This window comes from Triticum aestivum, chromosome 5D, assembly GCF_018294505.1.
Source record: "Triticum aestivum cultivar Chinese Spring chromosome 5D, IWGSC CS RefSeq v2.1, whole genome shotgun sequence".
Taxonomy (NCBI): Eukaryota; Viridiplantae; Streptophyta; class Magnoliopsida; order Poales; family Poaceae; genus Triticum; species Triticum aestivum.
Genome location: NC_057808.1, coordinates 535,282,172 through 535,294,232, shown reverse-complemented (window position 1 = coordinate 535,294,232; position 12,061 = coordinate 535,282,172). Strand labels below are relative to the sequence as shown.

Genomic DNA, 12,061 nt, shown 5'->3' with positions numbered 1-12,061 from the left:
AATCAATCACAATTCACACATAATAAACGTCGCCTTCAACATGTCCCACAAGACAATTTAACCTCTTCTATAAAGACATTCACATTCACATATAAAAATAAACAGGACACGACACAATTGATTAATGAAAGAAGGCAAGCATCGCTTTATCAAGAGTGAACTCATATGTGGCAGCTATATTGCTCAAACCAAGTACCTTCTCTCTTTTTTTCATCACGAATGACAATGCTTGAGTGAGAATTAATATCTTCAATGAATGAACGAATATGTCTTTCTCTCTAGGCATATGATTCCTACATCACTATCGATGACTCATTGATTCTCACTGTAACCATAGTCCTATAATGAAAACCACACCTTGGTTTTAGGTGTCTATTTTAATGGGTCCTCTCATGTCAGTAACATGAACCTTAGGAACTCAAATAGTCCAAGGCATAGGTGAGGTCAAACTTGTCATGGGTCATGTAGCCCTTGTACAATGCAAGACGCTTAGAGGAGGTGCATAGAGAAATAAACCAGTTTTTTTAAGCATCGATGCTTATTTGTAGAGGGTAGACGCTTAATTAGACGTCTCTCCTATAGAAATAGACACTGGTGCTTCAGAAAAATCCGGTTATTTTTCTGAGCACCTCCCTAAGCACCTAGTCTTGTAGAAGTCCTTAGTAGCTATATTGCCCACAATCTTCTCCTCAACATTTGCCCTTTGCCCACTTGGAAATTTTAGTCTTTGGCTTTTGTTCACTTTGCCTAGTAACACATGAACAAGGAATGAACGGAGACTCGGGCCCGAGAGAGGAAGGACCGGAAGAGGGACGGAAAGGGCTCTGGAGTCGAGTCTGCCTATCTACTCGCTTCTCAGGACAACGCTCCCTCGAAAGCACCCCTAAGGATGATAGTAACCAGATGTAACCCAAGGGCCTGTCATATATAAGGCGGACCCATGGACTCTAACAAAGATCCACTTTCCAAAGCCCCACTCACTATCGCCGGGTGAGTAGGTTGTGATCTCCAGAACAGGTCTCGTTGGTGATCCTCTAGATCTCTGGAGACTACTGCAATACTAAAGGCAGGAGTAAAGTCTTACCTCCTGCCCAGAGGATTCAAACATGTGTAAACTCGTTGTATCTTCGCCCAAACCACTTGGTAAGACGATGTTTGTCCCTACCAAACAAACAGTCATCTCCCGACGACACTGCCGCACGAAACCGACACCTAGCCAAACCCCTCCTTTTGGTTGCCCAAAAGCTCATCAAGTTTTTCCTTGCCTTGATTGCAAGAAAACTAAACCTTTTCTCAAGTTGAGCCTTGATCCCAGTTGAAGAGAGTAGCGGGCTTGTCGGTGGCAAGTCTTGCGAGACCAGCAACACCAACAACCTTGTCTTGCGTTGAATCATCATCGGAGGTGTACTCTTCTCCATTGAGTGCTCTTACCGTTGTATCACTCTGGTAGGGCTTGCCATCATATAAGAAGAAGAAAAAGTGACTTGCACAAAAAAATCCAGGCAACGGACAAATAGCAAAAGTGGGAAACAAAACAAACCATAGAGGATTGCCTAGCCTTTTTATCTTTAGTGAGATATAAATTTGTCAAAGCTTTCTCTCTTTTCTGTCAGCGGGGCACTTTCCAAATTGAGGTCTACTCAACCTAATGCACACCATTCACTTTAATGTTCGTTTATCTAAACTGGCCAATGATTAGACCAATAGAGCCGAGATCAATATGTCTATAATTAATGATAGTCACCCTATAAACATCACCATAACTATTCATCATATATAAACATCACCATAACTATTCATCATATAACAAAAGATCTACTTCGGAATAGAGAGGGCGAGACTACTACAATTCGGTGGTCTAGAGACCTCGATGTAATTTTATTATGTATTTATGTTTGGAGTGTTTTGTACTTCTGATGAACCTTTTATAATAGGTCTGAATCCTTTTCACGTCCCATTGGGAAGTAGCTCAAGAATGATGCTGATAACTTTTGAGAGCTCGTTGTTAGATTCCTCGACTGATTCCCAGGTTGAAGATGATTATAAGGATGATAAAGAGGTGTAACCAAAGGAGCAGAGCTCTGCTCAAACTGACCATAATGTGGAAGCAGTTGGTGCAAATGATAGCACTGCTGTAACACCAATAATCCGGATGATTTAGCCATCCTTTGAACAGTGTGACCATAAATCATTTTGTATTTGTATATGTATATAGTGTTTTGGAGCTATAGGCGGAAAGCTGTATTCAATCACCCTATTTCTCAAAGTATTTGTATAGCAAACCAAAATGTTCCCAGCTCAAAGTTCTTTCCTTGCATTGCTACTGACGGTCGCCTTTAGCAAGGCAACCGCTCATACATGTCTAGCTTCAGCAAACCATATCTTGTCATATCTATGAAGCACAAGAAAGATACCCAGCACCAATCAAAAAGGACAGTGAACGCACCAAAACTGCTATCAGCAAACTATTAGTATGGTATTCATAGTCTCATGTCACAGCAGTTCACCTTGAGCTCACAACATTGTACACGGTTAGTCAAGAGTAGGGCGAGAGAGGCCGTGGGACAGCTGTGGTGCAGGCATGAATAAACCCCCCTTCTTCAATGGGGAAAGACTGGAACTGGAAGTAGTACACACACATTTTTACAGCGTTATCTATGACAAAATGGAAGGTCACAATTTCCCCCAATCGCTACCGAGACACATTGGCTGTCGCACCTGGTCATTGTTTTCTTACATCAGAGATTGCAGGAACCTTGGCGGGGTAGCTAGACAAGTCCACGTCGAGCAAGTCCGAGAGGTCGTACATTCCTCCAGGCGGGTCCACTTTGTTCCTGATCGGAGTGGTCATTGATTCGTCCTGGTCTACCTGGTTGGATGACACGCTTGAGGTCACTGGACTATTTGAGGGCGGCATCACGGTGATGCCAGCCAACTCCACATCCCGGACACTTGGCACGGCGCTCCCTGAAGGAAACTTTGTCGGTGCACTCTCTCCCTCATTGTGGTTGTACAGCACATATTCGTTGTAGGTAGGAGCAAACTGCATGAGAATGAAGCCGATTAGACCAAGATACAGGCAAGGCACAGTAAACAAGAATGTAGTTTCCTTCAGCAAACAAGAATGGAGCCGATTTGATCGAGAAGTTAGACAGTGAGCGCCAGATACAGGGAATAGGCGTCTAAGATCCTGGTTACCTGGTGAACAGTGTCATGGTAGAAATCGTTGAATTTCAAAGCATGAAGAAGGCTTTCCCTGAAACCACCCGAAGGGCGAGCATTTGCACCTGCATACTCCTTGTAGGGAAAGGCAAATAGGTGCCCAATGGCAGCTATGAGCATCTCAACGCACAGCACATAGTTCTGGAGATCAGCAGCCTTTTCAGCATTCTTGATAAATCGAGACTTTGCAGCAAGGAAAACCAGGACACCCTACAATGCAAAAAATTCAAATTATTGCATGGACAGAACCTACTATGACATCACAATTCCTTAACATGACCATATGTGAGGAGAAAAACAGTTGGCACCCTATCATACTATCAAAGAGGGGAAAACATGGGTTGATGTTTTATATGTACCTGCCAGTATGTGAGAAACACGACTGATTTGATTATAATGAACTTTGGGACGGGATTATATGGCCGAAGTAGATCTCTGCATGCCGCATAGAACAATGCAAGAGCATATAACGCCATCGAGTATGAGATTGTGTAAATGATAGTGATGTATAAATAGGATTGGTTGACACTGAAGTTTCCATCTTCATATTTTCCTTTAGCATAAAGTATGAAGGTAATAACCACCAAGATAGGCTTAAGAATAACAAACTGCAAACAGCCTTGTTTGCATCTCCGTATAAAACGCCTGTTTAAGTGACATAAAAGATCAGTTAGACTTCATGAAGGATGTTAGAACATGCCAATGTATAATTGTTATGGTAGCCACTTATTATGCAGGAGGAGACATACGCACCCGTCTAGAGGAATAGCTGGGAAACAGCAAGTCATCAGAAACCACGATGGTTTCAGGGTTCGGCCATTCAAACTCACCACCACAGCACCAGGTCCTCCCACCCATGCCAAGCAGAGTGAAAAGAAATTGTAGATGACCCAAGCATCATAGCTGAAACATTATGGTTAAGGGAAATTTAGCATAGGATGGATATACACTCATGCAGTTCTTAGTTCAGGTACTTGTGAAAGACTATTATAGACAAGAAACAAGCAGACAAAACAGCACATGGGCAACAATCAGTAAGATAAAATGCCACCTAAAGTTGGGATTATAATATGCTAACTCAGGCTAACCTGTTAAAGTGCATAGCCAGCACAGACAAGGAAAAGAAGAGAAGAATTATGAAATGGCCAGCATTTCATAAATTAAACACAACTACCTCTTTGGTCATTAGTCATTACACACTCAAGAGTTGTTGAAACCACATGGGCAGCATGAATTTAGGCCATGGCAAAGTGGAAGCACATATTATCATTTTATAACCTAGGATTATTAATTTACAATTTCACACCAGAGAGCAAATTTTACACTAAAAAAGATCATCACACACTCCTGGCTGGTTATTCTCTATCATGCTATACTTCGTAGGAAGTATTCTCTATCATGCTATACTTCGTAGGAAGATAATTAAAGCTAATGGATGCATGAATCCTCTAAAACACCACATACGGATCTGTGATGCATACGCCTATGGGAGTATGGTTGCAGTTGTGCACAAGGTATATAACGGATCCTACTATGTTCACTAGTTATGATCAGTGCTTAGCTCATGAGCAGTCAGCAGAATGTTGATATTGATAGCATATCCAGTTGGATTTGGACAATACCTCGAGCCTACGGAAGTGCTTATGAATGTCACACGACATTACAAACTTATAATCTTGTGTACAGATCACATATTGCAGACCATAAATTTAACATGGTAGCAGAAAAAGGAATGTTTGTACATATGCCATTAAAGAGAGCAAAAAAAGCTTCCACTTGTCCCCCCCTACAATTAGACCTCTAAGACCATAGAAACACCAACAGGCTGAAACCATAATCTCACATTCAGCCCACTGATTCACTTAATGGTAATGGTACCAAAGAAGTTTGAACTGCAAGACAGCGACTTACATTTCTCGGATAGAGGTAAAATATATTGCATTGTCTGGTAGGATAAGGGAAATAAATGACATCACTGCATAGACCTGCAAAACAACGTGTCTTCAGAGCTCATACGATGGAGTGTTACCAACATAAAAGGGACTACAGATAAACAAACAAATACAATTAGATACGAGGGTGAAATGTAAATGTGTGGCTGATGAATAACGATCTGCTAACAAACAGTCAAAATGCTCAAACAGTTGTTCCACAGCTGCATGGAAATTAGAGGATATTTCACATGGGAACGATGTTACGGCAGAAGGAAATGCGCTTAGAGAACCCTTGAAGAACCGAACGTTTCCGTTTCTATCAGACCCCTGGCACTCAGATGAAGTAATTTGCTTATTCATGACAAATGACAACAGCAAAAGCTGAAAACCCATGATGATCAGCTCTCTCCAATAGGACTAGCTTGCACATCAAGGATAAAATTGCAGGACACTCCTACTGCTCCCAAGCTTCATAATGAGCTCGGACGGCAGGAGCATGTTGGTCAGGGAGCACTCTAAATCCAGATATTCCAACCACAGCCTCACTACCACCGCGAATTCGACTCACAACCCAACTTGGGCACCCATCAAAACCTAAGATCGCCAACAGATCCCAACTGCAGATCAACAAGGAAACCATGCTCTACCTAATGCGAGTAGTACAACACATTGGGGTTAGGGATTCAGGGGAGCAAGCAGCCTCCCGGGAAACGCATCAATTAGCTCCTTAACTAGCTGTAAAATAAACACTGCATTTGTGCTGTGATATTGTCCACCAACCCGCCCCTCTTGCATCCCTAATTTGGATTCAATCATAGGTCAGTCCGAAGCACGATCTCGTCACGAATCCGCGGGGGCGGGCTCGCGGCCTGGTCGAATTCAGCCCCAGGAAAATAATAGAAAGAAAAAAAAACAGGCGGCGGCAGCGACAGATCTGGCGCGCGTGGAAAAGGGGGAAGGTGGGGAGCGTACCGGGACCATGAAGATGATGCGGACGATGAAGCGCTGGAAGATGGGCTCGGCGTAGTGGAGCAGGTGGCGGTATATGTGGCCGAGCGTGATGACGGTGGCCGCCGCGGCGCACAGCAGCGCCGCCGCCGTGTACGCCACCGCCGCCCAATCCATCGCGGCGAGGCCCCCACCCCACCGGACCGCGTCGGCGGCGAGCGAGACGCGAGGCGCGGCGGCCGCTCTGTCGCTCGCGAGCGCCCGCGCGCGGCGTCTGGTCCGGGTTTGGTCGGGGGTCGGGGCCGGGTGGTTAGGCTTTTTGGGCGTGCGAGGGAGGGAGGGAGGGAGGAAGGAGAAAGGGTTTTCTTTTTCTGAGAGGAGGAAAAGGAGAGAGAAAGGGGTTAACAGTGCGAGCCGAGCCGAGCCGAGGTGTTGATGAGCATCCATCGGCATACGCGTATTGCCGGTTGCTGCTTGAATTTTTGCGTTGTTTCTGGGGATTTGGTTTGACTTTTATAAATCTGGGGATTTGAACGGGGGCACGATGCTTCCCAAGCCTTTCCTTTCCTTGCAAGTCTCCTCTGAATTTTTTTCCTTCCTGGTGGTTTCTCTCTCACGTGATGCTGCTACCTTTGCCTTGCCTGCCTGCCTGCCTGCATAGTCGTTGCGGTTTTTCACGACTTTTTGCTTGATCTTGAATGGATCCATTTACTTTCGAGAATCCATGTGATGTGTGCCACCTTACGATCACTGGAACGAGTCGAAGACCCCACATATTACATGTAGAATCGCAGCTGCTGTCAGCGCCCCTTCCTTATGTGAGCCAAGCAAACATTGTTGTACTAGATAGTCTGAAAGTCGTCGTGATAAGGCCCCATGAGACTAGCGTACAACAACCCGCCTGATGAAGAGAAACATAGATTAGAATGGTCCAACCTTCAGACACGTGAAGGTAGACGCACGAAACCTGGATCCACTGAATACAAACACCGACCGAATCCCATCATATCCACTGGAGACACACCTCCACACGTCATCCGATGACACTAGACGCACTGCCGGGACAGGGCTTGATGAGAAGAACCTTATTCCATTTTTAGGGAGCCTCCCCCGTCTTGCCTTCCTAAAAAGGACACAAACCCTAAAAAATCTTCAAAAAACACCTAAAACAGAGCAAGAGCCTTCGCCAGTAAAGGTCGGGGTCCACCGCGCTAAGGCCACAGGAGGCGAGGCACCGGCGGTGGCGCCGACGGGAGGCAAGAAACCATCATCACCCTTTGTGGGGAGAACGAAAACGTTTTGCGATAGTGACCTTACTTCCTCTCTCTCTTAAAAGAAGGTGATTTTGTCTCAAGTCAAATCGTGCAGAGTTTGACCAAATTGATGTAAAACAACTGTCAACAACCAATTATGGATGATTTTTTTCTGCAAACTTGATCGTTCACTAGACCGTTTAACTTGGAGGAAAATTGGCAGGTTTTTTTTCTTCTTCAGAGACTGTGGGAGTATATCGCAGCCTGAAATTAAGTGTGGCAGCAGCTACTGATAAGTGATAACTGACTGATCTGGCATATTTGTTAGGGACGATCTTGCATATTGTTGTTTACGCTAGCAAGCTAGCATCTGCATGCGTGATTGTTTCTGTTAACGAGTTAGCATCCGCCCTGCATTGTTGCGGCTGTCTGGAATCAAACAATGCCAGTTTTTGTGCGGTTCAATAAGACAGCTTATCCCTTCTTTCTATGGAATAATAATGGAACAGCTTATCAATCATAACGAACAACATTCCAGCGGGCTGGCGCCTAAAATGGACACACTGTCGTCGCTCATTGGGTTTGGACGGTCTGCAGGTGTATGCAGGGCATTGGGCATATGATTATTCTCTTCTCTTTGGAGAAACCACCGGATGATGCCCATGATGCGTTGGTTGCGTGGAGGGTGGAGCCAGCTTGACGATCGGCGATAACTACCGTCGACTTGTTCTCCTCGGTCCTTACCACCGTGCTTACGGCTTACCTACCGGCTACCGATCTAGTATTTGCAACCTGCTACTTGATCTGCAGCCTATTTACCAGCAGGACACGGCTAGAGTCCACCCATGTGCCTGCTCATGACGTTGATGTGCAAGTTAAGTAAAGCCCGGCGAAAACTGGACAGTGCTGCAGCTGACAGTTGTGTCAACGTCCCAATATTGCTTCGGTGTGGTAGCTATCCGTTTTAGCAAGTCAGCATTCCGTTGATTGGTTTTGTTAACTCCCTAGGCGTCTGCATGCTGCGGCGCCAACGGAACACTAGCCCCCTCCTCTCCATGCGCGCAGGGGCACGCCCATGGAGGACGCGCGTGGTAACAGCAACTCCAACGGGCCGATCAAAACGGACGACGATTTTATTCTTTTTTTTTCATTTGGGTTGGCCGCCCGCCCGGCGTCCGCCTTTTTTTAGATTTGGGTCGACAGTGCGTCCAACGTGCAAACCCATTTCATATCCTCACGCAACCTTTAAAAAAGGCACGCGGCCATAGATCATGCCAGCGGCCATGTCTAATGTCGGCACCATGCCAGTGCCGGATACAATGCCGGCTTCAAAATAACACCACACAGTTCATGCTGGCGCACTCGCCAGCGGCCGGCAACATGCCAGCACACAAAAAGGGGTGGGACTTGAGTTTGACCACGCCATCGCGGCCCCGTGATCATGCCAGCACACCTGCCGGCATACAAAAAAAGGATGGCGCTCGCCGCCATAGATCACTCGTCGTCGAACTTGAGCATGTCGGCCTGCATCTTCTCGAACCACGGCCTCTTTCTTGGCGACACGGTGTTGAGATCCACCTTCATGATCTCCAGCCCGGTCATCATGCTCGTGAGAGCCACTTCTTCCGCCTTGGTCTTGGCATTGGCGGCCTCGATCTCTAGCATCTTGGCTTGCTTCTCCGCCTCCATCTAAAGCATCTTGGCTTGCTTCTCCGCGTTCATCTCAAGCCTCCTTCTTTGGATCTTCATGAAGGCGTTCATTTGCTCTTCTTTATAACACCGGCGCTCCTCCTTCCTTGAGTCCTTCTTGCTCATCATGCCCTCCATGCTTGTGATCAAGGCGTTCGACGCCGCATCCCGCTGGTCCTCCTTCTTGGAGTTGGTCTTCCCCCACGGTCGTGCCTTCTCGCCGTCCCCAACCTCCTCCACGGCTTGCTCCCCCCCACGTGACTTGAGGGTGGCATATTGCGCCTTGAACTTTTCCTCGTCTTTGATGACCCTAAAGCAATGGGAGAGGTCGAAGCACTTGTCATTGTGTTGGACCTTGAATGCCTACAAATGTATTTCATGCAAGCATATTGACAAATGGTATGCAAATGAACACGCAAGCATAAACGGAATGACACAAAAGAGGGCGGCTTGCTAGCACACCATGTCTTGCATGCCGATGCCGCTCACTGGGCGGGCCATGACGCTCTCAAGAGTGGCACAAAACTTGTTGCACTCTTGTTGGATCACCCTCCATCGCTTCGAAATGGACACCCACCCGCGCATGCTTACTATTTGGTACAGCGGAAACTTCTTGCGCTCATGGAACTCGCTATGGACACAAATCCAAAAGGTTGATGCCTTTTGTTCGGCGCCCGTCTTGGGGTCTTGCCCAATGTCTCTCCAACACGTCGGTTGGCATGTGCCGCGCGCGTTTCCTCGTGCCTCTGGATGTCGAGCCACCGGCCACCGGTGTGGCGTTGAGGTCGATGGGCGCGGGCACGGGCATGGAAGGCGCCACCACGCTCACCTCGGGTGAGCACTCCCTGGAGAGACGGGAGGCCTGCGGGTAGACGTGGAAGCCGGGCATCAGGGTGCAAGCCGATGCGCGGGGCGAGTCGGGCAGCACCATCTGAGGGAACGCGGATGAGCCAGTGCTGGCCGCGCCCACGGCAGCGTTGACGAGGCCGTGCTGGCTAGGGTTTTAGCTATGTTGACCGCATGTATGATCAAGGTTTCTATCCCAAGTGGAAGGCTATGATGCGGAAGGGTCTCCTATCCATGAACACTGAGTTGTGGACCGTCACTGAGATGGGATTGACTGACCTCTGCAAGATAGCCAATGCTGATGACATTCACAAGTATACTCAGCTGGATATACGGGCAAGGGTCGTCATCTGCTCCAGTTTGTCCAGAGATGAGTTTAGGCGCATTATGCATCTTTGCAATGTGAAGCTCATCTGGGACCGGATCTCTGATGTCTATGAAGGGCATCGTACCTGTCAGGATCCCTGGTTCCTTGAGTTCAAGGAGACACTCAAAATGATGACTTTCGAACATGATTCATCTTCTTCAGCATCGTGCCTCATGGCCAAGGGCACCAAGGTACTCAACCGTTCTTCATCCTTCTCAAGTGAAGATGAATCTGATGAAAACATGACTCTAGCTATTCCAAACTTGCTAATATTGCCACAAGGAAGCAAACCGGTATGGAAAGGATTCAAAACCTACTAGACAAAAGTGATGAGCTGTTGAATGATGAAATGAAACGCACTCAAACTCTGACTGACGACCTTGAACGTCTTCAGTCAAAGTATGACGAACTTGAAAGTCGTCATGTGGCCCTCTCAGCCGCACATGAGAAGTTGTCCTATGTATTTCAAGGAAGCAAGAACTCAAGAAACTGAGAGCATCTCATGATGATCTTCTGAAAGACAACGATTTGTTACTCGCTCAATAGATCAGCACCGCTCGGGAAGAATTTGCTGCTCCATGATTAAAATGTCTTGAACGTGATAATGCAAATTCTTCAGCTGAATGTTCAAATGCTTCAACTCCTGCTATATCTTCAAATGTCTATGTGGTTTCAATCCCCTCATCTGAGGAGACCACAAGTGTTACTGACGAAAATGCAGGTCTGAAGGAATTGTACGCCACAGGTCACCCCGGGCATAAAACCGTAGACCAAAGACCGAACCCAAAAAGACCAAACTAGAAAAGACCGAATAAAATATGGTCTGTGCAAATAGAAGACCGAACTAATTATGGTCTGTTCGGTGTTGCTGTCTTCGGGACCGAATAGCCCGTATAGACCGAATTAAAAAGAGCATGTGCGCAAAAGGCAATGCCATGTTTATCTACGGCCCATCCGGCCAGCCCAATGGTCACACACGACTACACGAGCACGTCCTCACCCACGATTCACACAGGAACCAGCCGAGCCGGCAGCTGATCCACTCGCGTACCTCTTCTTCTCTCCCACTACGAACCCTAGCCGCAGCTCATCACCCGCCATTGTAGTTCGCCCGATGCCCCATGAGACGTGAGTCCCCGACGCGCAGCGAGGCGTGCTACACGCCCCTGACCGATGAAGGCCGGTGCCCTGCACTGCCATCCCCGACCCCTCGTTGGTCGCTCCACTGCCCGCGATGCAGTCGTCCGCTGCCAGTGCTCCACCTCCCGATGGCCTGTTCAACAGCTGCAGTCCTCTTCCATGTTGTTCGCATGCTCGCTGCCTACTAACCTCCTTATGTTCTTCACATCGCAGTTGAAGGTAAGCAAGCCACTTCACGCATCTATGAACACCCTTGATTCCCATGAAAATAAGCACTGCTGCAGGTATTTTGTAGGCAACACATACCCTTGTTTTTTGTCAAATGTTAGCACCTGGAGACAACAAATTGAAGTCTGTACTGTTCTTAACTAGAGGAAGAAAATGAGCTGCACATTGCCCTTGCTTTGTGTCCCATGAAAAACAGTTTTAGTTGCCCTGGACATTATTTACATGGAAGCAAATGTGTTCAAACATTTAGATCTCAACAAATTATGGCCTTTTAAACTGTTGATGCCGGTTGATCCGATCTCAAATATCCTTCTTGTAGTGAAATTAATAAAGTGTGCATGACCTCTTGATAACAATAACGCCCAACATGTCTTATTATGTTTATGTGGCTCGTTCTTTTTTGCTTTTTATTAATGTCAAATTGTATTACTGCT

The 12,061-nt window shown here is 46.8% G+C and overlaps 1 protein-coding gene across 1 annotated transcript; it reads right to left on the bottom strand.

The window, feature by feature from the left end:
* Positions 1–2,574: 2,574 nt before the first annotated feature.
* LOC123123578 (transmembrane protein 184B) lies at positions 2,575–6,572 on the bottom strand. Its single transcript, XM_044544106.1, has 6 exons — positions 6,129–6,572; positions 5,134–5,207; positions 3,976–4,125; positions 3,582–3,867; positions 3,199–3,432; positions 2,575–3,043 (listed from the first exon to the last, which is right to left on the bottom strand). The coding sequence occupies exons 1-6, from the start codon at positions 6,555–6,557 to the stop codon at positions 2,723–2,725; spliced, it is 1,494 nt and encodes a 497-aa protein (XP_044400041.1). The 5' UTR covers positions 6,558–6,572; the 3' UTR covers positions 2,575–2,722.
* Between the last annotated feature and the right edge of the window lie 5,489 nt (positions 6,573–12,061).

Bases quoted from the DNA above. Each gene is read 5' to 3' on its own strand.
- LOC123123578 (XM_044544106.1), bottom strand. From the start codon at position 6,557: ATGCCGATGGATGCTCATCAACACCTCGGCTCGGCTCGGCTCGCACTG. The intron at 4,126-5,133 runs GTAAGTCGCTGT...ATAATGTTTCAG, and splicing joins TTTACCTCTATCCGAGAAAT to CTATGATGCTTGGGTCATCT. The intron at 3,868-3,975 runs GTGCGTATGTCT...TCACTTAAACAG, and splicing joins CCAGCTATTCCTCTAGACGG to GCGTTTTATACGGAGATGCA.